The following is a 23,363-nucleotide window of genomic DNA, read 5'->3' on the forward strand; positions in this document are numbered from 1 at the left end:
TTGGGGTAGGGGTACAAACTGACTTGGACTAGAAGTCATATACCATAATGACTACTCTAACATCCCCCCGCAGTATCAACGGCAGGCTCGACGACGTTGAGACTGAAACAGATATCTTGAAACGGCTTAGTAGGCAGTGCCTTGGTGAAAATGTCAGCAAACTGAGCCGTAGAGGGAACATGAAGCACCCGAACCTGACCAAGAGCAACTTTTTCACGAACAAAATGAATATCAATCTCAATATGCTTTGTGCGTCGGTGTTGAACTGGATTGCTGGTCATGTAGACTGCTGATATGTTGTCACAGTAGACAATAGTGGCCTGCTCAATAGGCCTGTGTAGCTCGGAGAGTAACTGCCGAATCCAGATTGTATCTGCAACGGCATGTGCCACAGCGCGATACTCAGCCTCGGCCGACGAACGTGAGACTGTAACCTGTCTTTTCGAAGACCAAGAAATCAAATTGTTACCAAGAAAAACACAAAAACCGGAAGTGGACCTTCGAGTGTCAGGACAACCAGCCCAGTCTGCATCAGAGTATGCGGTAAGCGAGTTTGGAGAAGAATTATTGAGGTGGAGACCATGATTGAGAGTTCCTTTTAAATACCGAAGAATGCGTTTAACATGATTATAGTGAGGAACCCGGGGATCATGCATATAGAGACATGCTTGTTGAACAGCAAAAGAGATTTCAGGACGAGTAATGGTGAGATATTGGAGAGCACCTGTTAGGCTACGATAGAGAGTAGGATCGGAAAAGGGTTCACCGGTAGCCGAAAGTTTAAAACTAGTATCGACAGGAGTGCGAGATGATTGACAGTCAAGCATACCAGCACGATTAAGAAGATCAAGAATATACTGGCGTTGGGAAAGAAAAAGGCTGGAGGAATCTCGAACAACAGCAATGCCTAAGAAATGATGAAGGAGTCCTAGGTCAGTCATAGAAAATTCAGATCTAAGAAGAGAGACAATATGATCTAAGAACTTTTGAGAGGAGGCGGTAAGAATGATATCATCTACATAGAGAAGTAAATAGGCAGTGTCAGAAGTTTGATGATACACAAAAAGAGAGGTGTCGGAGAGAGATGGAGTGAAGCCTATTGTTTGAATGAAGGAGGAGAAGCGTTGAAACCAAGCTCGTGGGGCCTGTTTAAGACCGTAGAGAGATTTCTGAAGAAGACATACATGAGTTGGAAAGGATGGATTTTCAAAACCCAGAGGTTGCTGGCAGTAGACAGTTTCTTGAAGGGAACCATGGAGGAAAGCATTTTTAACATCAAGTTGGTGAATGGGCCATGAAGAGGAGACAGCAACACTAAGAACGGTGCGAATGGTGCTAGGTTTAACAACAGGAGAGAAGGTTTCTTCGTAATCAATTCCTTGTTGCTGAGAAAAGCCACGACAAACCCACCTGGCTTTATATCGTGAGAGGCTCCCATCGGAGTGGAACTTTTGGCGAAAAATCCATTTGCCAGAAACAATATTTGTATTGGGAGGACGAGGAACAAGTTGCCAGGTGTTGTTTTGAAGTAAAGCATTATATTCTTCTTGCATGGCAGCGGCCCAATTGGGATCAAGTAGAGCAGTTTTGTAATTCTTTGGAAGAGAAGTGAGAGATACGGAGGTATGAAGGTTTAGGCGGTCTTGGGGTTGATGAAATCCTGATTTGGCCCTAGTACGCATGCGATGATCATTAATCGGGGCTGCTGTAGGAATAGCACGAGGGGGTAAGGTGGGTACTGGTGAGTCCGGCGCAGCGGAAGAGTCGGACGAAGGAGTAGGGCTGGGTGGTGGAGTGGGAGCAGGGCTGGGTGGTGGAGTGGGAGTAGGGCCGGGGTGTTGGGGAGGGAGCAGGGGTCGGGGTGTTGGGGACGTCTCGGGTGGGGTGAGTGTATGGTTGGGATTGGCTATGGTGGGTGTTAATGGTGGTGGTGATAAGTTGTGTTCGGCAGGTAGGGGAGTATATAGTTGGAAAGGACGGGGAGAGGGGGTGTTTGCGGAGCTAGGGGTGTTGGATGGTGTAGTAGTGCGTTGTGAGAAAGGAAAAATGTGCTCAGCAAACGTGACATGACGAGAGACATGAACGTGTCCGGTGTGAAGGTCGAGACAGCGATAGCCTTTGTGCTCGTCAGAGAAGCCGAGAAAAGCACATGGGATAGAGCGTGGTGACAATTTATTTGCAGAAGTGGCGTAGGCATTGGGAAAACAGAGACAGCCGAAAACACGAACCGCGGAGTAGTCGGGGTGGGAAAGAAAGAGGGAATAATAGGGAGTAGTGTTGGGTTTAGTTTTAGAAGGTCGAATATTTAGAAGGAAGGTGGCCATGTGTAGGGCTTCAGCCCAAAACTTGGGAGGCATAGATGATTGAATGAGGAGAGTGCGAACTATATCATTGAGGGTGCGAAGAGAGCGTTCTGCTTTACCATTTTGAGGGGAGGTGTAGGGACATGAGAACCTAAGCAGGATGCCATGTTGTAAGAAGAAAGTACGATTTTTAATGTTATCAAACTCGCGACCATTGTCACATTGGATAAAGCGAATTGGGAGGAAGAAGTGAACAGACACATAGCGTTGAAAATTAAGGAAAAGAGAATGGACCTCGGATTTGTTGCGTAGAGGAAAAGTCCAGACAAAGTGGGTGAAATCATCTAGGATAACAAGGTAGTATTTAAAACCCGAAACACTTGCAATGGGAGAGGTCCATAAATCACAATGTATTAATTCAAAGGGATAAGTGCTACAAGAACTAGAGGAACTAAAGGGAAGACGCACATGTTTGCCTAATTGACAAGACTCGCAAAACACAGAATTATGAGAGTCCCTATTACATGGTATGGTAAATTCACTAAGCATAGAAGCTAAGACGGCGGGGTTGGGATGGCCCAAGCGACGATGCCAGAGATCGACGGAGGCCAGCATGGATGTTGGAGGGGTGGCGGCAGGAACTCCATTAAGAGAATAAAGATCACCGGAGCTATTGAAGCGAGCGATCTCGGCCTTGGTCAGGTAATCCTTCACAGATAAACCAAAAGGGTCAAATTCAGCCGAAACTAGATTGTCGCAAGTAAATTGGCGAACAGAGATAAGATTTTTAATGAGGGCGGGTGCAACTAGAACATCGCGAAGTAAAAGAGGTTTGGTGGAAGAGGGAAGTTGAGCCTGACCAACACAATATATAGGAATAGATGATCCATCTCCAAGGATAATGGAAGGGAAAGGAGATTTAGTGCAAGAAGATAACCAATTACTAGATGCAGACATATGACTAGAGGCCCCTGAATCAAAGATCCAATCCGTACCTGAGTTTCCTTGTGCAGCAAAGTTATTCATGGCCTGGAGAAAGGCAGCTTGATCCCAGCTCGGCGTCGCAGGTGAGGGTGGCGTCGGAAGCAGTGCCGGCGGATACGATGGTGAAGGCAGTAGGGCCGGCTGGGGAGTGTAGTAGGCATTGGCCGGCTGTGGTGGGGGTGGCGTCGGGAGCAGGGCCGGCTGAGGTGTGTAGTAGGCGCCGCCGTCGGTGCTGTAATGACCATAAGGAGCATACGTCGGGGCGGCGTGATAGGCATTGGCCGGCTGTCGGGGGTTGAGAACCCCGGGAGCACCAGTAGGCGGCCGAAGGCCGGGTTGCCAGGCACCTGAGTATGCCGGCGGAGCACCGAGGGTGGACGGAGCGGACCAGGGCATGGGCCATGCTTGAACAAGCCCCGTCCAAGGATCATGAGGAGGCCGCCATGCAACCGCAGATGGAGCACTGGTGGGTGGTGCAGGACTCGGTGCTGGTGATGTCGTAGGCGGAACCGAACGAGTCGACGGCGGCCTGTAGATAGGGTTTTTGCCGCGGTAGTTCGGACTAGGACGCCAGCCTGGGGGCGGTTGAACAGATGACGATGCGGACGGCCCGGCGGCAGGAGCCGGCCTGGAAGGCGGCGCTGGTGTAGACGACAGAGGAGGACGAGCCGCAGCATGAAAGACCTTGGGGCGAGAGTCCTTGCGAGCTTGTGTTTCCGCCGCGAGTTGTAGCAAGGAACGAACTTCAGCGAAGGTAGGAGGGGGCCGTATCATCGGTATGAACGAGGCTTGCTTGTCAAAGTCTTCGCTGAGGCCGACGACGACGATATTGATTAGCTGTGAGTCGCTAACTGTATCGCCGAGTTCGCGGAGCTCATCACCAATGGTCTTAACGCGCTGGCAGAACAGGTTCACCGGGGCGTCTCCTTGCACCATATTGCGAAGCTCGGTGTGGAGAGCGTTTTTCCGAGCGTCGGTGTTGCTTTGGAAGAGCTGACGGAGGGAGTGCCAGATGTTGGCAGCGGTGGCGCCGTCGTGATCGAGCATGTTGAAGATCTCGGTGGTGATGCGGGTGTAGAACCACTGGACGATCGCGAGATCGTCTTTCAACCATTGCGGATCGTCGGGGCGGGGAAGACAGTTGGCGGCGACATGCGAGCGCAGGTTGCAGCGGCCGAGGTGGAGATCGAAGAGATGTCTCCAATGGTAGTAGTTGTGGGCGGCGAGATCAAGAACTATGGGGATGTAGGGGCTGACGTCGGAGATTGTGTCAGCAAGAGATATTGGTGCGGCGAGGATGGGTGCAGGGTAGTTTTGTGAAGCTATGGTGAGGGCCGAGAGAGAAGCGGCCACGGCGTTGGCAGCCTTGGCGATGAGTGCGGCCCGGCGCTCGAAGTAGCCGGGCGGCGGCGGCAACGGTGACGTTGGCGGAGCCATACCCTAAACCCTGGGACAGGTATCTGATACCATGAAAGCTGAATAAAACTGTTGCTTATTGATGATTTGGTGCGGCATACAAGAGTATATAAGAGGACACAAACCGACTTGGGGTAGGGGTACAAAACTGACTTGGACTAGAAGTCATATACCATAATGACTACTCTAACAGCTGGGACGCCCTCATCCGTCCGATCAACAAACGATGCAACGGGCGCGGAGCCGGCGGACGTTGCGCGCGTGATCGGTCGGGTGAAGGTAAGTATTTCCCATAACAAAAACGTATAGTAGCCCAAGTAGCCTTGCTGTGCCATGACAGAGGCTGCGAATAGACCGAGAAGCTGGGCTACGTCGACGACGCCTATGCAGAAAGAGGCCCGACGAGCGGGCAGCGGCCCACAGGACGAGCACTGAAAGGCAGGCGGCCCTAGCAGACAGGCCCAAGCATAAAGCAGTGCCTAGGCGTGGCCCAAGGTACACAAGAAGGCCCAGTAGCGAGTGCACGGGCTAGGACTAGGACGCAAAGCCAATGCGAGCGCTAATAACTCGCTTAAAGCGAGTTGGAAGGATTCTCGTTGCAAGGTCTACAGTACTCCGGCTGGCCCATTCGCGCAGAGTAAATGGAAAAAGTAAAGAGAAAAGGGGGCGTGGGGGGATTCGAACATATGTCTCCTGGTTTAGAGCAAGCGCAGTCCAAACAAGTCGAGGTTTTCACTGTTTCTTCTCCGTTGTTTACCAGATTATTTTTCTCTTGTCCAGTTTTTTTTTTTACTTGTTTCATCGGTTTAGTTTTCCATTTTCTTTATCTTCAGTTTTTTTTCATTCTATATTTTTTGGTTTTATCTGTATTTTTTGTATATGTCAACAATATTTTTCTAATACTCGTTCAACGTTTTTCCAATAAAAATTTAACTTCATTTAGTGTATGGTCAACATTTTTTTATGCAAAATTTTACCCTTTTTAAATGCTAAATTAACATTTTTTTATTTCAAGATTAACATTTTTCCTATATGTTGTTAACATTTTTTTAAATGCTTGATTAACAGTTTTCAAATAAAAACATTAACATTTGTTTAATACATGGTCATCATTTTTTCTATACATATTTAACATTTTTCAAACGCTTGATTAACATTTTTCAAACACTTGTTCAACATTTTTTTAAATGCTTGATTAATATTTTTATATACATGACCAAAAACTTTCACCATTTTTTATTACATGGTCAACATTTTCTCGATACACATTTAACATTTCCCAAATGCTTGATTAACCTTTCTCAAATACTTGTTCCATATTTTATTTAAATGCTTGATTAACATTTTTATATACATGATTAAAAAAATCATCATTTTTTAGTACTTGATCAACAAGTTTCCTATACGTGTCCAACATTTTCCGAATGCTTGTTCAACATTTTCCAAATACTTATTCAATATTTTTCAAAAAAAATTTGTAAAATGTTATATATATATATATATATATATATATATATAAAGTATAAACAAACGTAAAAATAAAGCAAAAAACAAAAATAGAAAACGTAAAAAAACAGAAAAAAGGCTGTGGCCTCGACGCGCGAGTGGGTTGGCCCACCTCGCTCGCCCCATCAGAGAGTCAGAAGCCAGAGTCGCTGAAGGCGAGATATAGAGGTGCCACAATGCCGATGCCCAGGAGCAGCTTGATTGGTATAGAAGCTGAGAAGTCATACAGGGTCGTGAGGTTCTTACTAGTAAAGAAAAGGGGGAAAGTACATATTTCAACCCATAATTGATAGGAAATTCACTTTGGTACATGGGAGCACATGATCCTATCATGGGTAAAAGACATTTTAAAATGTAAAGAAAATAGAACACAAATTTGACTACATCTTAACATTTTATGTGTGCACACCAAGTTTCATCAAAAACCGACATTTTTTGTGGCCTGTCTAAAAAACAAAACAAACTTGTGAAAAGCACTTTTAGCACCGATTTTTTTCGAGACACGACACAAAAATTGTTGGTTTTTCACAAAACGACTTTGTGAGCACGTAAAATATAGATATACGCGTGAAACTTTTTTTCCAGAATTTCATGACATTTCGAAATATGTTTAAAACACTATTTTAACCCACGAGCATAAGCTCCAGGTGCCAAAACGCCCCCCTGTCTGATATGTCTTAATTTGATTTACAACCCTCAACTCTAAAATTGGTTAGAGCACAATCGGTGCCTGCTAGACTATCACCCTCGGACGACTGGAAGGTACTCCCTCGGTCCCATAAAACGTAGTAGTTGTGAATGATGTGGCATCTAATTTACCGGTCAACTTGGAGTGGCATATCCTAGTCATCATTAATTAATAAAGAACAATGAACAGTCACACGTACTCCCTCTGTAAAGAAATATAAGAGTGTTTAGATCACTACTCCCTGTGTAAAGAAATATAAGAGCGTTTAGATCACTACTAAATGCTCTTATATTTCTTTACGGAGGGAGTATCATTCTGTATTGGTTGTCCTCTCACTCTCAGCTACACAGCAGCACGAGCCCATCGGACAGCCCCAACAGAAATGACACACACAACTACGGCACCATGTTGTGCTACAAAAATATTGACGTCGACTCTTGTGCTCTTAGCGAGTAGTGGGTTCAAGTTGGTAAATGGGTCGATCATACCAAGAGATAGACGAGAGTTGGCCATGAAGAATTTGAGAAATTAATGGAAAGTGTGAACGTCAAAAAGCTTCAAGAGTACATATGTATATTTTGGTAGTATTCAGTGCATAAGAAAAAAGTATGTGGATTATAGATGTAAAACGAGGCATATTGATATGCATGTGGGGCATACAAAAATGATTCTGGAAGAAGAAGAAAAGGATGAGACACCTACAGATTAGACTCGAGATGACTATAGAGTAATCATGTTTCAGGCATGAGGTCGTTAAGTACGACGATGATGAGTTTAGTTAACTCTTATATATGGCATCAGTATGTGAGTTGTTCACTTTCACGCGGATGAAGAAAAAGCCTACTAGGATGATGATGCAACGGATACTTCAAGAAGTTGAGAACACAAAACAAGACCGGCGAGACCTTAATGTTTACAAGGAAGAACTGGCAGTGACGAATAAAGAAGGGACTAGGTTTGCAAGTGGAGTCATGTGAGGTCAAGTAGACTAATGGCTAGTACACGAAGGTTCCTGCATGATGGATTCATGAGGTGAGAATATATTTGCAAAGGTGAAGTTTGTTGAAATAGGTGCCAATATGTGTGTATGTGTTGTGGTATAGAATTGTAATTGGCAGAGAACCAACATGCGGTTCGATGGTTAGGAGGGTTGTTATACATTTAGCCCACCAGAAATCAAACCCTAGGTTTGATACATTTATGTCCCATTGATATAGAGATGAATTTTTTTTCATTGAGAGGCGACATTCCCGTTGACATCAAGGTGTTTATGGTGACTTCGTCAATCTTAAGACCCGCCAGCCCAATCTCTCGTAGGTGCTCATAGAGATATGATGTGTGCGTGCGCGCATTCATAGGGGCGCGTGTATGTGAGTGTCTGCATTTGTATTGTGTTTCTAGACAAATGTAATTAGTGAATGGTCATGTGTTTAAGTCGAACATGTGTAATCTAAACTTATATGTAAAAGCTGTGGGGTAGCCAAAAGGAATAGACGTAAGGTAGTAGGCTGAACAGGGAAAGTATCTGGTGCTTGTGGTGCTGCCGGTGCACCGGATGTCCGTAGCATGTTCACAAATGTTTGAAAAAAAATTGGAAAAAGATATAGCACATTCACACAACATCCATCTATGTTGTTGCAAAAATTCAATTCAAAATTTGAAATATTTCTCAAGGTATATAAATAACAAAATTGACCCTGTATAGTACACAACAAAAGTTGGGCTTTAAATTTGGCCCGTTATCACATGATTCTAAAATTGTCATTTTTGTATCTCGTCCAGTGTTTTGAATTTTGATTTGAAATTTTGTGAGAACATAGACCAATGTTGTATCAATGTGCTACATTTTTTCAGATTTTTTTCAAACATTTGTGAACACGCTACGACGTTCGGTGCACCGATAGCATCACAAGCACGGGTGCACCAGATACTTTCCCGTCTGAACAAATATCATGAGATAGATAGACAGAGTACCCGTGATGGGTGGTCAGAGATGCTATCTGATGGGCCTCGACTAGCTTGTCGTCGATGTACTATATCTGATTTAGTATATGAGAAAAAAACATAGTCATACCATAGAGATGTAGTCAAATATCGGTGAATCGCAGTAACAAATCTTATTATTGTGATGTGATTATTGCTTGTCTTCCAGGATCAACGTGCGTATTGGTTTTCTAATCACTATCAATTATAGCATGAAAAATGACCATGTGAGACATGTATGTATTGTTCGAGACTATTTTTTTAATGAGAAAAATCACCATTTCTCTTGCGAATATTCAATTTTGAGCCCGGACTTGTCTGCATCCGGGAACGGTAAACAAAATAAATACTAAAAAAATCAAAAAAAAATCTGTCTTTCACATGGAAAATGTTTGTGTGCGTGAGATCCGTGTCAATTTACAGCGCGTTCGGACATCTGGGTAGCTCTCAGTAAGAAAAACAAAATTGGTCCAAACAGTGCATAAACAGAAAACTTTTTCATAGACCCTAAATTTGTCTTTTATTTTATTTTATTGTTCATGGGTAGGAGCAGATGACAAGAGCCATTTGGCATCTCTACTTCTCTTGTTTCTTCTCAAAAAAGAAGAGAGAAGCAGGTTGATCCTTTTGATTAACCCTTCTCTTTATCACCGATGATTGCTGTTTTAGTGTGTTGGTTCTATGTGGCTTTAGCACGATGACTTTTCAACTGTATACTATAATAAGATTTGCCCGGTTCCAGTAAGGAAGGGGCAATGACGGTTGCACATCTTCGGCTCGCTTCAGTGCTTGAAGTCGTCGCTAGGTGGTCTACAAATCTTAATGTAGTTTTTAGTAATTCTTGCGTTCGTTGTACTGCCATGATTAAAAATGAACAGATCGTTAGTTTTCCAAAAAAAAAAAACAACGAGTCACCTCTTTCTAGACATTCGACATCACGTGCAACGTATATCCACTTTTGGGCTTGCTTTTCTATTTTAAGTAGGAAAAGAGACCATGTGAGTCATGCACATATCCATAGATTATCTATCTTAATGAAAAGGCAGCTCTTTAGTAATTCTTAAGGCATTTTCAACGGTGACCCGCAAATCGCCCGTATTCGTTCGGACCATGTTGTCCAGACGTGTTGCGTCATCTAACGCGGGTCTATATCGGTTCGCCGGGCAGCCGGGACGCCCCGCACACCGGAGATAAACATAATGGGCTTTGCGGGCGTCCGAACCGCTCCCAAGCCCCTGTCTGACCGCCCTGGTCCACCAAAAATCCCCCACCCGCCTCTCCCCCGCTTTCCATCGAACGCCCGCGCCGTTTGACGCGCCGCATTCATGCCGGCCCAGAGCATGCATCGACCGACATTGATGTCGCGATTTGCCCGGATGGTAGGGCAGCCCTAACGAACGTGACCTCTCGGGCGTTGACGACTCAATGTGGACGTCGCGTCCCAAGGAACCAACTCCGGTCACTGTGCAACATTGAAGCGGGCTGATCACCTCTTCGCCTGGCCTGGCCTGCCGCGGCTATTTAAGTCATGCTTCAGCGACGCACAGAGCCGCACTCCCCCTCCCAAGCATCGCCCTCTCCCCTCCCCCGTCTTCGTTCCCAAGCCCCTCGTCCTCTCCGAGCCCAGCGGCGGCGCTGCCGAAGTCTTGGTGCTCTGCGCCGGCAGGCGGAGTTGGTGGAAGCTCCTCCTCTGGCGGTTCTTGGCGCCACCTCCCACGCTCTCTGGGCCCGTCGGCGTCCACGGTGGCCTACTCCTATGCCAAGGAGGAGATCGTCATATCTTCCCGTGGCGAGGAGGACCAGGCGCCGCCGCAGCAGCTGTCGCAGCATCCGTCCCGACTCCTCAACGAGGCCGCTTTGACAGACGAAGATTCTGTCCGTCAGATCGAGATATTGACGGAGCGGCCGCGCCGTCACATGGATCCGTCGTCACCATTGCCGGCGCGCATCAAGGAGGAGCCGTTGTCCCCACCGCGTGAAGCGCGAGCCTCCTCCCCCTGCCTCCCGCTCCGGCTTGTGAAGGACGAGCCGGCCTTGCCCAGCACAATCGCGACGTCTAGATCGGATGCCTCGTGAAGGACGAGTCGTCGTCACCACCGCACCATCATGACGTCCAGATCGGACACGGGTCAAGGAGGAGCCGACATCTCCGCCGCGCAACCGCTATGGCCTCATGGACGCGCCATCGTCGCCTCGCCGTCAAGGAGGAGCTGCCGCTCGCGATCAAGAAGTTGCGGGGACGCCTTCTCCACTACCTCGAAGGAGGCGGTTACGGCGGCGCCTCGGGCTCGAGGACCGTCGTATCCGAGGCGGAGCACGCGGTGAGGCAACATGCGAGGTACGACCGGCACAATGCCAGTCGCCGCTACGTGTTCGCCAAGAGCGACATGGTGTCGGACTGGGTCCACAACGACCCTGACGTCGCTGCCGCGTGGGCGCTCGACCACTGCGTGACCACCGCGGAGACGGCCGCCAGGTGCCGCCGCCGCCTTGATGGCGAGCTCGCCAAGATCGCTGAGGAGTGATATCTTAGCGACTGGTCCACCAACGCCGGTCGCAGCAAGGCTGTCGCCAGAGCTCTGAAGGCCACGTCGGCAGTGGCCACGGCGACACCGCACGGCGCAGCGGCTCCTATGCGAGCTGTAGGCAGCCGCAAGCGCTGGAGGGACCACGACAGCGGCACCGACGGCGGCGGCGGTGCGGCAGGGCAGGCCGGTCACGCGTATGAGGTGGTCGTCCGGTATAGCTTTTAGGTCCTTTCTAGTTTTTTTTTGTTAAACGGTCGAAGTATCAACCTTTTATGTAAACTAGATGACTCGTTGCACCAATGGCGCAAAGGCCGTGAGGGAGCCAAGTATTGTAAGAATATTTAGACACTCAAGTTGAAAACCAAATATTGCCAACACTCCCGCATCCTCTACTTGGAAGCCGCCTTTTCTCACCGGATCTAACATAGATACATAATTCTTTAAGAGCAAATTTCAGAGAAAATATAAGGCATGGAAGGCTTTAAGTTTTACTATTAAGACCATATCACTATATCTTCATTTAGTTTATTTGCAAATCTGAAGATCTAAGAGGACGGTACATGTGAGAAGCTGTGAATCCACAACCAAAAAACTACACTAACTTCCAAACAAACATTTCAAGTTTGGAAGCCACAAAGAAGCTGCCCAGATCTCTCGTTGTAGTGCAGGTTCAAGAAAATGGGCTGAATGGCCATCATAGCAACATGTAGAAGCAGCAAAAATATAGGCTTGGTGTGTAACTGATCATGAAAGATAGCTTGGTCAGTTTCTTCATTGTTGGCTTATACTGAGAAAGAACATCAGCCTGCAGAGAAGAAAAATGGAGGACTGCTTTATTCTGCGGTACATCCACAATAGTACAACAAATAAAGTAGTTAAATGTGCGCTAAGATGTGTAAGACCTTTTAGATCACTATTTTAGTGATCTAAAAGGTAAGTAGTGATCTAAAAGGTCTTGTATTAGTTTGAAGAGGGAGTACTTAATAAGACTGTAGGCCAGTACATCAAAGTAATGCTGGCTTCCCATTGATTTGATCAAGCCAATATGACAAAGGGAAGGTGAAACTTCAGAAGACTACTATATAAATTGACTGCGATGTCTTAATTTAAAACTCTGAAATGAAGTAATAAACATTAAGTCTGAAGGTTGTCACTAAAAAAGCATAAAAAAAGGCAGACCAGCCAGCAGTGCATCATAATTAATGGTTCATCATGCGCAAACCAGGCAGCAGTAGCCTAATAACTTAGATGGAAAAAATGCAAAAGTCAAAGCACAAGGTGGGAAATAGGACCGAGCATTGACAGGTAACCAAATAATGAAGGAATATCCCCATGAAAATCAAGAACGGTAAATTAGCATCCAGAAGTACATAGAAACAAACAGTCCGCTTGGCAGAGTGTGATCTCAGTATGATGTCAATAGCTGGGACTAAGAAGGTAACCACGTAGAGTGTCACTCCTAAGGGCGTTTTCTTACGTCTCTACTCTCTAGTAATACAACTCACTATTGATTGATTTAACTAAGGTATTCTTCAGCTGGGTATTTATAAAGGAAATTCACTATGCATTTTTACCAGCGAGTAGAGAGCAACTGGAAGACTTATGTTTTTAAATGCAAGAACAAACCTCACCGGGCTGCTGTGCAGACTTATTGTCAGTAGAAGATGCTACAGCTGAGCAAAATTGGCTTGCGATTTCTTCTATGCCTGCTGCTCCCTCCTGCAGCAATTATTTAGAACAACAAAACAATTTAATGTGAGATGAGAGAAGGCACACTAAAGAAGCACATCCGTAAGTGTATATCTAATAATATAGATGCTACAAATCAATAGAACTAAAATACTCCAGCAATTGGGATCAGCTAGATCTATGTCTACATCACCAAATCAGAAGTTTAGTTACCTGTGGTTCGCTTGATAGCAGTTGCAGGTTTTCATGCGCTGAAGTCAAGAACCGACCAGCAGCGACCAAATCTGAGCACAACCATCCCTCACAATTTGAATTCTACCCCAGCAAGTACAGACACGTCCTCTGCAACCTCACACAGATTCGAAAGCGTCATAAAGCACACCGCACTACGCCGCCACCACGACCTCCAAAACATGTATAACGACTGAAATAAGCGGACACATTCTGCTCACACACAAGCATGACATATAAGCGGGACGAGGCCGAACAATACACGATGGCGTGCCGGATCCAGAAAATTAAAATGATCAGCAATTTAAACACCATGACAACACGTACAGGAAAGGAAATATGCATTTTAGCTAGACAGAAAGCAAGCAAACCTCGATGACATAACAGAGATGCAACAAAGCAGAAGATCGCGATGCAGCAACACAAGAGATCGCAGAACCTAATAAATAAATGGACATGAAGTGGTCAGTGCACCGGCATGCTATGGAATAGACAGGTAAAAGAAGAGTCGTTCCCAAACAAATTAAAGAACGGTCCATTTACCTGAGTTAGAGAGGAGAAGCAGGCAAGCAGAGCAGCCAAGATGGATGAGCATACCAAGGACGAGCGGACGGCAAAACCAAACGCAAAATCAGAAACCAAATAGAGATCAATTTTCAGCTGAACCAGTAGATTCACTCCTTCAGGTATGCATCCTAATTGGTCCTACAAAGATCACAAGAAATTAGAGGATGGAACTTGACTGCCTTCTGTATCATTTGAAGGACAAAAGAAGCTAGAAAAATTACGATGAACCACTAACCCCTGCTAAAACTAACTATCATTGCCCTGTGATATATGGATAATATTAGAAAGTAGAGAAAAGCACCTGCCAATTTTACTTCTTCGTGCGAAAGCTGCCAGCCATGCGCATCAGTGATTTCTCACGTGTTCTGCATAAAGAAAACATATACATATAAGTATATAATATCGCCATTAGTGCTTATGTAAGGCACTGTTCTGTTTACCAGTTGGACTGTAAGGCAATAAAGGCCATTCTCTGAACCTTCATGCAAATAATTAATCATCCTAAATGGAAGTAGCTGACTAACAATAGAGCTTTCTCCTCATATCCCTAAAGAAGTGAAAAACAAGCAAATGGTTGTCATCTTTTTCTTACCGAATTCAGCATCTCCAACCTTAGGTACAGATCATGCCATTGGTCCACATAGCAAAGATCAATCATATCACTTGTCGAAATGATGCAGCCGCTGCAAACAATAGAGCTCTCTCCTCATACCCCTAAAGAAGTGAAAAACAAGCAAATCAAATTTTCGGTATAGAAGCACACTCACATAAGCAAACCAGAGGCAATATGCACCATGGCTTGATCAGAATGCAAGGAAACAAGAGGAGAAGAGAAAGGCCACAACCTACAAGCTAGAGAAGCAGAGCATGTCGTTGAGGCGAGGAAGGAGAGAAATCTGAATTGCCACGTCGCATCGTCTCGGAAGGCGAATCTAAATCATCAAGTCGCGTCGTCTTGGAAGGCGATAACCACAGACACACCCTCTTCCACCGCCGATTCGTCGCCCTCTTCTTCGGGCAGCCCCCGCGGCTTCCAGCTTCCGTCATGATCCAGGATGCCCGATTCGCTCCTAGGCCATGAGCCCATGAGCATGCTCTTAATCCATGCCACGGTCGTCGTCGCGCCGTGCCTCCGTCCTCCTCGATCTGTTGCTTGCTTGGATAGGTTGTGGTGGTAGCGAGGATGTCTAAATAATCAGCACACGACAAAAACAAATCTCAAAGAAAATGGATGTTCGAGACAAAACTAAACCGGCTGTAGGAAACAATGGCTAATCGGTCAAAGGAGATATGTGTTGCAATTGGCGTCAGGAAGGGGACTCGACACTATTGGAGATGATGGCAAGAGAAAAAACAGTGAGCTGCACCATCAGGATCAGGGTTAGATGCAAGAATCAATTTTTTTGCTATGGAGACAAAAATGAGCAATGATTACAGAAAACAAGCAGCAGCAACTTCATAAAGGCTACGAACTCATCATGGAAACCTGCCCAGCGCAAGTTTAACAAATTTTGTAGTATATACAGCTAGGTCTAATTTTAATTAAGAATGAACACAAACACATATATAATCTGGCAATTAGTACAAGTGGAATGCAGATCCGGAGAAGAAAAGGTTTAACTAATTAGTGTATACTCAGATGTAGAAAAGGATAAAACATCTATAATTCAGGATTTAATTAAAGATCTAGCTGAATTTAGACATATATCATAACTTCATAAGTTCATAATATATGTAAGGTCTAAAAGCTTGAAATTTATGTTCTGGACATTTTGGCATTTGCAGAATAAAGGTGAGGCGAACAGTCGATCTTGGCATATTGATAGAAAAATTATAGCCTTAACAGAAATTACCTAGCATAATGCGACGGCCTCCGTGGTTTCAAAATGAATGACTACAAGAACATGTAATGTTAGAAAAGAATTATAAACATCGGAATCGCATCATTGTGATACTATCTACAGGAAGAAACTGGCAAACCATCTAATTAAATGGGAGGAGATTGTCATTGACTATGTCCCCTCCATTGAGGTGGTTCATAAAACTCACTGCTGCAATGACTGCAATATGCTGAGCACTGAAACTCTCCTTGCAGAAGAACTGGTCAAGGACTGGAGCCAACCTACAATCCAGCTGAACGAAGAACCTAGCAGCATGTTATAGACGGAATCAGTGGGCAATAAGGAAACAAAAATTAATCAAGAGAAGATGCATAAAAACAACAAGCAGATAACCCACAGAGCAAGCATGCATATGCCCATCATCCATATAATTAGGCACGAGCAACCATTGGGTGGCACATACATAAAAAATGAGCAGGTGGTAATTTCATTATGAAGCACGCAGATTAAATATTAGCGTAAGTAGACGGCCTTGCCTTCATCACGAAGCAGCAACCACTACCCACTGCACACATACTTTCCAAAGCACTAACGCAAATAGTCACCATGCCTACCAATCAGTAAGCAGCAATCATATTGGTTCCACCCAAGAACCAACCTAAATTGGCACTGCAGGGCACTGAAAACCGACGACAGCACACAAGCATGCACACAAACCAAAATGTACAAATATCTTCTCCAATAAGCAGGGAGGAAGCGAACCACCAGGGCAACTGTGAGCAAACAAAGTCGCACCTTCTTGCAATAGAAAGAACCAACGAAGTAAGGGGGCATATAAGAGCACATCTCACCTTGCAGTTTGACAGAACCAACAGCGAGGGATCGAGCAAATCACCTGGACAGGCAAGGAAACCAAAAAAAATACAATGATTTAGCCCACAGACATTTTATTAAACATTACAAGAGCAAGAAAATATCTAAGCCTGCAGATTGATGGAATCGACGGCGAGCGATTGAGCAAAGCACATGGACAGGCATGGAAACCAAGAAAATGATTTAGCCCACAACCATTTTATTGATCAGGACAAGAGCAAGAAATGTCTAACCTTGCATATTGACAGAACCGACGGTGAGTGGTCGAGCAAACCACCTGGACAGGCAAGGAAACAAAAAAAACAATGTTTAGCCCACAGCCATTTTATCGAACAGGATAAGAGCAAGAAAAATTGTAACCTTGCAGGTTGACAGAACCGATGCTGAGCAACTCCAGGCCTCTTCCCATCCCCTTTGTTGTTCCATACAGGAGCAGTAGTGAGATGTTGGAGGGAAAGAAATGGAGAAAATGAGATATGGGGAGAGGGCTCTCACCGCCTCCACCTCCAGCTCGCCCGTAGGGCGTCCTCCCCTGCCTCTAGCCTGAGCACCTCCATCCCGTGAGCGCTCCAGCCCTTGAATCCGTCATCCCGTGAGCGCTCCAGCCCGAGCTCCGCCATCTCTGCCTCGAGCTCTGACATCACCGCCACCCGATCCACCCCGTCGCCCCTCTGGCCATCGAGAGGGTCAGGGAAGAGAGAGAGAGAGAGAGAGAGAGAGAGAGAGAGAGAGAGAGAGAGAGAGGGAACTGAGGGAAGAGGGGATCACCTGCGTGTGAAGAGGGGGTTGGCCTCGCCGCTCCAGATCGGGAACCTCTGGGAGGAGGCCAGGAGAGGTGGCGGCCTCCCGGTCGCTCACTGGCACTCGCTGTCGGCCGCATGAATCGTCGATGGCGAGGGTGCGATGGCCAGCAGCAGCAGGGAGGAGATGGGAGAGGAGGCGGAGATGGGTGGCACAGGGAGAGGCGCGGAGGATGCGGGGGAGGCGGCTGCGGAGCGAGGCGCGGGGGGAGGCGGCTGCGGGATTGGCTCGTGGGTGTAGGGTTTCTTTTTCCACATCGCGATTGGCGAGCATGACACCCACAATCCATTGGCCACAGCCCACAACCGACCCGCCCTTGCTTTTCATCGACAGAAACAAGCAACAAGCGTGTCGCTGCAAGCCTGCCCCACGCGCAAGCGTGGCCCACTCGTCAGCTGCTTCTGGGCCGATCACGGGGCGTACAGAAAAACGAGTGGCGGGATACTTACCAGGTCGACGAAAATCACTATTACCGCGCCAGCGAGGTGAAGCGTGCGCGCGGGATCATTTTGAAATCGCGATGGCGCTGGATCGGCAGGTACTCTAGGAGGCTTTATATGTTAGACTAGGGCCGGAGTGATGAAGCGCTTCATTGTGTCTCAGGTGCGACCATTTTCACACTTGACAAACTTCATTCAGGAAAAAAAAACATCCAAAAAAGAGCAGGCAAAACTTTATATTCCTATTCCACAAGAATTTGTTCACTTACAATCATGTTCAACATATTTGTGAATATCACCAAAAAGGAAGTCTACATACGGGAACAACATACACTAAGTGAAAAGATTGGACACCTAAAATTTATATGCCTTGCAAAGCCATGAACTCATTTGTACACTACATTTCTCGCTGTTCCTCGAGATAAAGTGGAATTGAGAAGGCTTAGACATACTGACATGGTTGTAATTTCACATCCCAGTGACTATCAATCGATATTCATCAATACTCCGTACTTTATAAGCCAATCTTGCAAAGAGATGGATGGAAACATATACCTGCAGTTTCACAAAAGCCACAATGGACATTCTATTAAACGATAAATGTATCTGGCACACCGGATGTTTTTTGCAAAACTGCCGAACGACCTGAGCGTCGTCAGATCTCGATCGCTTGGCTCCTTTCCCCTTTGCTCGTCCTCCTCCCTGCATCGCCGCGGGAATAATAAGTTACGATAACTGCGCATGGCCGTCTGTTGTAACCGAAGCCTATCTTGCTCTGTCACTCTTTTAACGAAGGTAGAAGAAGCACAGCAGTTTTCCGGTGACGAACGCCGCGGCAACGAACGCCTATATCTTGGTCTTTTATTCACTGGACTCGGACACATACAGGGAGACTCTCGAGCGCACATACGCTCCGGGCTACATCTCTCTCAAGCCGCTACTCTCGCCAACAACCTAACCTACACAGTGGAGTCGAACATGAGCCTGGCTCACGCACGCCACGCTCCCGATCCGTCCCGCGTGCACACACGCACGCCCGACGCGATCGCCGTGGCTTATGCCCAACACTCACCCCCCCTAAGCCACAAACTACAGCAGGTGAGTCCATCGTCGTCGATGTCGCCATGGCCGCCACACCGCACCGCTGCGGCCTCCGCCGCGCCGTCGACGTCGTTGTAGCCGCCACCGCCCTGACGTCGCTGCCAAGCCTGCCACCGTGCCGCCGTGCCCTTCGCGCGCAGTCCCCACGTCCCTGCGCTCCCGGCCCGCGCTCCCGCCGTGCACGTACGCGATCTGCGCAACCAGGTCCAGCGCCTCGACGCGGTCCACTCCCGCGGTCCCGACGCGCCCGACGCGTCCGGTGCGCACCCATAACATGCACCGGTTGCGCCCGACTCGCCGCCGTGCTTATTGCCCTGCACCGTTGCGCCGTCAACCGCAGCGCAGCGCCTCCACGGTGGTCGCGCCGAGCCGCCGCAGCCTCTGCGCCACCACGCAGGTCCTCCGCGGCCTCCTCGTCTTCGCGATCGCCGCTGCTCGTTGCGCGCACGGCATCACCGTGCATGGCCGCGCATCGCAGCCGACGCATCCATGTCCGCCGCGCTCGCCGCGGACGCCGTGGCCGCAGCCTCCATCTCCGCCGCGCTCGCCGTGCGCACCGCGGACGCGGCCGCACGCCACGGCCGCCCCCCGAACATGTGGCTCTGATACCAATTGTTGTAACCGAAGCCTATCTTGCTCTCTCACTCTTTGGACGAAGGTAGAAGAAGCACAACAGTTTTCCGGTGATAAACGCCGCGGCGACGAACGCCTGTATCTTGGCCTTTTATTCACTGGACTCGGACACATACAGGGAGACTCTCGAGCGCACATACACTCCGGGCTACATCTCTGGACCGGGTGCACGCCACGCTCCCGATCCGTCCCGCATGCACACACGCACGCCCGACGCGATCGCCGTGGCTTATGCCCAACACTGTCTTCCCCGCTGCTGGTGTACTCGGCATCCGGGATGCGGCTGGCCGGAGCCGCGACGCACAAGTCCGCCATTTGCCTGGCCTAGTTCGGGGACGGCGACGCCGTGCGTGCCATGCCGGCGTGTGGCCACGACTTCCCGCGTGCTGCATCGAGCGCTAGCTCAGCGTCCCCGTCGCCCCTCCTACCCGACCAGTCACGCGCCGGCGGCTGCGCCGCCCTGATGTACGCCGTGCACGCCCGAGGGCCCTTGGCCAAGAAACCTGCCGCATTCACTACGCCAGAATGCAATCCGTCAAGGAGGGTGACACCGAAGCTCTTTTTGTGAAGCATAAGCGCCCTAGTCGGACTTGCAGATCAGAGCCGGCAAAATCCACCTGCGGCTCTGCCCCAACGTTGGGGCCATGGCTGGTTGTGCAAACCAACACTGATGGGCGCTGCCAGCGATTTTACACCGAATGGGGCTCGATTTTTAGTACCGGTCAAGCCGCGCTGCAAGCCTCGCAAACATTTTCTGGTGAACTTTTATGATGAGGTACCAAATAATCCGTTGTTTCTTGTGTGCCCATGCTGCCTGCCCAGGTACCGGGAGCAACAAGTAGTTCATGGCAGCTCATGAAGCATCATCACATAGTTTGAAGAACACCTTTTGAATTCCTAAATGTAGTGCACAGGATGATAGCTTTTGAGTTCTATCCACCAACGGTAGTTCAGCTGTTGTTTGAGCTAGTAGGTTATTTCTTTTCGGAGCTCCAGTTTCATTCTAGTCTGAACAATTGCCGGAATGTTGGGAAAGTAATCTCTTACATTTGGGACCATCTAATCTCAGACCAGAATTGTTTGAAGCCAATGAGGCCAAACTAACCTTTCTCATATTAAACTCCAGAAAATTTTGGTAAACATTCAACAACTCTGAAGGTTTGCAATCACATAGAACTGGATAACCATAGTTCTTGTCAACTATTTGATTCAACTGCCAAGATTTGAGTCCACATCTTTCCATGAATTGTATAATATAGTTTGACAAATTGTTTCTGGTTCATTGCTCATGGAGAATAACAGTAGTGTGCAAGAATTCAGAGTGTTCTCTGTTGGCAAAACTGAAAATCTCTAGTCTGGACCCTGGGCACTATCTCACATAAATTTCCCCCGACTTCTTCTCTTTGCATACATATGTAATAAACACACAAACTGATGTCAATTTTTATTCAGATGATGCACCATCTCAGTGGCAAGTTCAGTTGACCAGAGTAGATACGAGCTCAGAGCAATCAGTTATTTCAGGTAGATTGCAGTTTTAGCTCGCCGTTTCAGTTTACCAAAGTTTTACGAAGTTCAAAATTCTTGCCTCTCTTTGCTGCTCATATTCTGGGCAAGTAATTTCAGTGCATTATTATTTTCAGAATGGTTGCTCTTGTATCCTAAAGTTACTGGTTCATTTAGGTAGCAGGAAATTATAGTGGACAACATGTCACATTTACTCCTCTCCATCCCAATATAATAAAATTTACAGCTTCATTTCCCCTTGAATTTACCTGATAAAAAGCGAAGAAGACGCTGATGTCGAACAGGGACAGTGTTCGGTCGCCTATCTTGTATGATAATCATCATCGGCAAGAAAACTGCAATGAAGTAGTTCCTTTCTATCTTTGTGTTGTTTAGAGCGTGTGGACTTCCATTCTTGCCTAACCTTCCTAAAGCAAGGTAAATTATGTATAAGTCGCATGGTCAATCCTGCGTAAGTAGCATGACAAATTCTGTGTAAATACATGGTAAATTCTGTGTAAATGGATTTTTGTCCAGGGAGAGGGGGAAGTTGTTGAAACCCACTGTAATTTCTGTGTAAATATAATGGTATTTTACGGATCACATACCTGATAATATATGTGTAAACATCGTGGTAACTTTGACCCAGTGAATTTTATTGTTGTTGAAAACATAACCGACCTGATAATTTCTGTGTAATAGAATGATATTTACCACACCGTAGAGCTGATAACTCATGTACAAATATCATGATTTGAGCCAGTAAAAATGTTTATTGAAAACATACCCCTCATAACTTCTATAAAAATATCATGGTAATATAAAAACAACACAGCTGATAACTCACATACAAATACCATGGTAACTTTGGACTCGGGAAAAAAAGTTGTTGAGTACTATACCCTCGGTAACTTTTCTGCAAATAGCATGGTAATATATGCACCGCAGATGTAATAATTTATGTACAAGGATCACGGTATCTTTTGACCCGGAAGAAAAAAGTTGTTGAAAACATACCTACAATGACTTCTGTGTAAATAGCATTAACTTACACCAGCAGAAAACAGGGCTTTCGTTCGGGCCTGGCCAGCCCATTAGTCCCGGTTCCGCACGAACCGGGACCAATGGGGTGCATTAGTCCCGGTTCGTGAGCCCAGGGGGCCGGCCGGGCCACGTGGGCCACTGGTCCCGGTTCGTCTAGACCTTAAACCGGGACCAATGCGCCTCGCCCCTGGCCCATGACCATTAGTCCCGGTTTGTGCCACAAACCGGGACTAAAGGATTGGTCCTCGTTGCGGCCAAAGTTTAGTCCCACCTCGCCAACCGAAGGGCGCTCACACCGGTTTATAAGCCCGTCCCTCTCTGCCTTGTTGAGCTCCTCTCAAAATGAAAATAGATGCCCTTATACAGGGAATTTGACCTAAATTCATAGTGAGTTTCTCTGAAATTCATAGAAATTTATATGAATTTAGGTTGAATTTTCTCTATAGGCGCATCTATGCTCATTTTTTTATGTTAGGGTTGGCGATCTTTACAGACATTTTGTGTGTTGAATATGCACCATTCAAAATCAGTCTCTGCTTTGAATGGTTCATTTTGAACACACAAAAAGTCAGGAGTTCAAATAAGTTCAAGAAAATGAAATCCCTTTGTAACAGATGAGTTTTTATCCGAAACCCTGATACTTCGAAAGAGATTGTCCATTTTGTTCACGAAGTGCATCCACCTTTTGCCGGGACAACCATTTTGTTAATTTTCAGAGTTCATTTGAAATGCTTTTCAATTTTAGGGTCTTATAGCTCAAAATAATTAGTAAATGCATGATAAATAACAAATGAAGTCAGAAAGGATTGAAAAATGATGATGTGGCTTTGAATGGTGCATTTTGAACATATAAAAAGTCAGGATTATTGAAATATAAAAGTAGAAACAAAATAAAATAAATTTTAATAAAATTTACGAAACTAAAATTAACAAAGTATTTTCTGTTCAAAACATTATAAGAAACCTCTAGTATTATTGAAACTAAAATCATATAAAATTGATGCAACTAAAATTATCGAAGTATTTTCTGTTCAAAATCATTAAAAGCAAAAAGAACTTTCATAAAGAACTTTTTTTGATAGAAACTTTAATAGCAAAAAGAATTATCATAAAGTAAAATAAATAAGTAATTAGAAACAAAATAAAATAAAATAAATAAGTATTTTGTTGTAAGTAGAAACAAAATAAAATAAATAAAGCAAAATAACAAAATAACTAGGAAAAAATAA

At 46.2% G+C, this 23,363-nt stretch overlaps 1 protein-coding gene and 1 long non-coding RNA gene across 10 annotated transcripts; both read right to left on the reverse strand.

The window, feature by feature from the left end:
• Positions 1 to 12,023: 12,023 nt before the first annotated feature.
• LOC123121786 (uncharacterized) lies at positions 12,024 to 14,772 on the reverse strand. Of its 5 annotated transcripts, none has more exons than XR_006459849.1 (8): positions 14,741 to 14,772; positions 14,488 to 14,609; positions 14,197 to 14,260; positions 13,872 to 14,033; positions 13,700 to 13,767; positions 13,311 to 13,541; positions 13,035 to 13,127; positions 12,024 to 12,213 (listed from the first exon to the last, which is right to left on the reverse strand). It is a non-coding gene; the product is annotated as an uncharacterized lncRNA (long non-coding RNA). The 5 variants fall into 5 exon arrangements; XR_006459851.1 differs by having other exon boundaries at positions 14,745 to 14,770; XR_006459848.1 differs by having other exon boundaries at positions 13,311 to 13,439; positions 14,741 to 14,767.
• A 167-nt stretch (positions 14,773 to 14,939) lies between these two features.
• LOC123121785 (uncharacterized) lies at positions 14,940 to 17,684 on the reverse strand. Of its 5 annotated transcripts, none has more exons than XM_044541839.1 (7): positions 17,378 to 17,661; positions 17,105 to 17,280; positions 16,970 to 17,021; positions 16,843 to 16,886; positions 16,588 to 16,631; positions 15,945 to 16,041; positions 14,940 to 15,789 (listed from the first exon to the last, which is right to left on the reverse strand). In XM_044541839.1, the coding sequence occupies exons 3-7, from the start codon at positions 17,016 to 17,018 to the stop codon at positions 15,745 to 15,747; spliced, it is 279 nt and encodes a 92-aa protein (XP_044397774.1). In that variant the 5' UTR covers positions 17,019 to 17,021; positions 17,105 to 17,280; positions 17,378 to 17,661; the 3' UTR covers positions 14,940 to 15,744. The 5 variants fall into 5 exon arrangements, 4 of the variants coding, with proteins under 4 accessions (XP_044397774.1, XP_044397771.1, XP_044397772.1 ...); XR_006459846.1 differs by having other exon boundaries at positions 14,977 to 15,082; positions 15,749 to 16,041; positions 16,970 to 17,023; positions 17,114 to 17,280; positions 17,378 to 17,684; XM_044541836.1 differs by having other exon boundaries at positions 14,940 to 16,041; positions 16,970 to 17,023; positions 17,114 to 17,280; positions 17,378 to 17,684.
• Positions 17,685 to 23,363: the final 5,679 nt, after the last annotated feature.

This window comes from Triticum aestivum, chromosome 5D (assembly GCF_018294505.1).
Source record: "Triticum aestivum cultivar Chinese Spring chromosome 5D, IWGSC CS RefSeq v2.1, whole genome shotgun sequence".
NCBI classification, from domain to species: domain Eukaryota; kingdom Viridiplantae; phylum Streptophyta; class Magnoliopsida; order Poales; family Poaceae; genus Triticum; species Triticum aestivum.